Consider the following 524-nt stretch of genomic DNA (forward strand, 5'->3'; position numbering starts at 1 on the left):
TGCGCTGCCCTGGCCGCTGCTTCCCTCGGGGAAGCGGAGCCGGCTTCGGTTTTGGCTCGAAATAAGAGCAGGGGCTGCCTTTTTGTGCACCTGTGGCTTCAAAAGAAAAAAGCACGGTATATCCTAAAAACTGGCGTGAGTTGAAGAGGCTGCGCTATGCAGGCAGCGTGCAACTTTCGCTGTGTTATTAAAGGAATCCGTAGCATCTGTGAGCAGCCTCAGCAGCGGCACTCGCAGCTTTCCCCACAGGAAGGAGTGGGGAGAGCGCCTGATTTAAGAGCCCTTCGTCTGTACGAGATCCTGGATCGATTTTGCAGCGGCGTAGGCTCGCCGTGCCAACCTGACGCTGCCTTTGCTCGTTTTCCAGGTGATTTCCTTAGATCTCCGCTCCAACCTGGTGGAGGGGAAGAAGCTAAACGGCCACAGGGGTGATTCGGAAGGCCAGGAGGAGGAGGAGGAGCTCCGCTACACCCACTACACCCATATCCTGAACCGGGTGCCCCCGCCCGACATCCGGGCGCTGG

The 524-nt window shown here is 58.0% G+C and overlaps 1 protein-coding gene across 1 annotated transcript in view; it reads left to right on the forward strand.

Annotated features, from left to right (window-relative positions):
- Positions 1–524, forward strand: part of PUS3 (pseudouridylate synthase 3) — a gene marked incomplete at its 3' end in the record, with an annotated part of 2,239 nt that overhangs the window by 864 nt on the left and 851 nt on the right. The window contains 1 exon segment of the mRNA XM_010193580.1: positions 368–517. Within this exon segment, the coding sequence (XP_010191882.1) occupies positions 368–517 (150 nt within the window).

This window comes from Mesitornis unicolor, unplaced genomic scaffold, assembly GCF_000695765.1.
Source record: "Mesitornis unicolor isolate BGI_N332 unplaced genomic scaffold, ASM69576v1 scaffold32651, whole genome shotgun sequence".
Taxonomy (NCBI): domain Eukaryota; kingdom Metazoa; phylum Chordata; class Aves; order Mesitornithiformes; family Mesitornithidae; genus Mesitornis; species Mesitornis unicolor.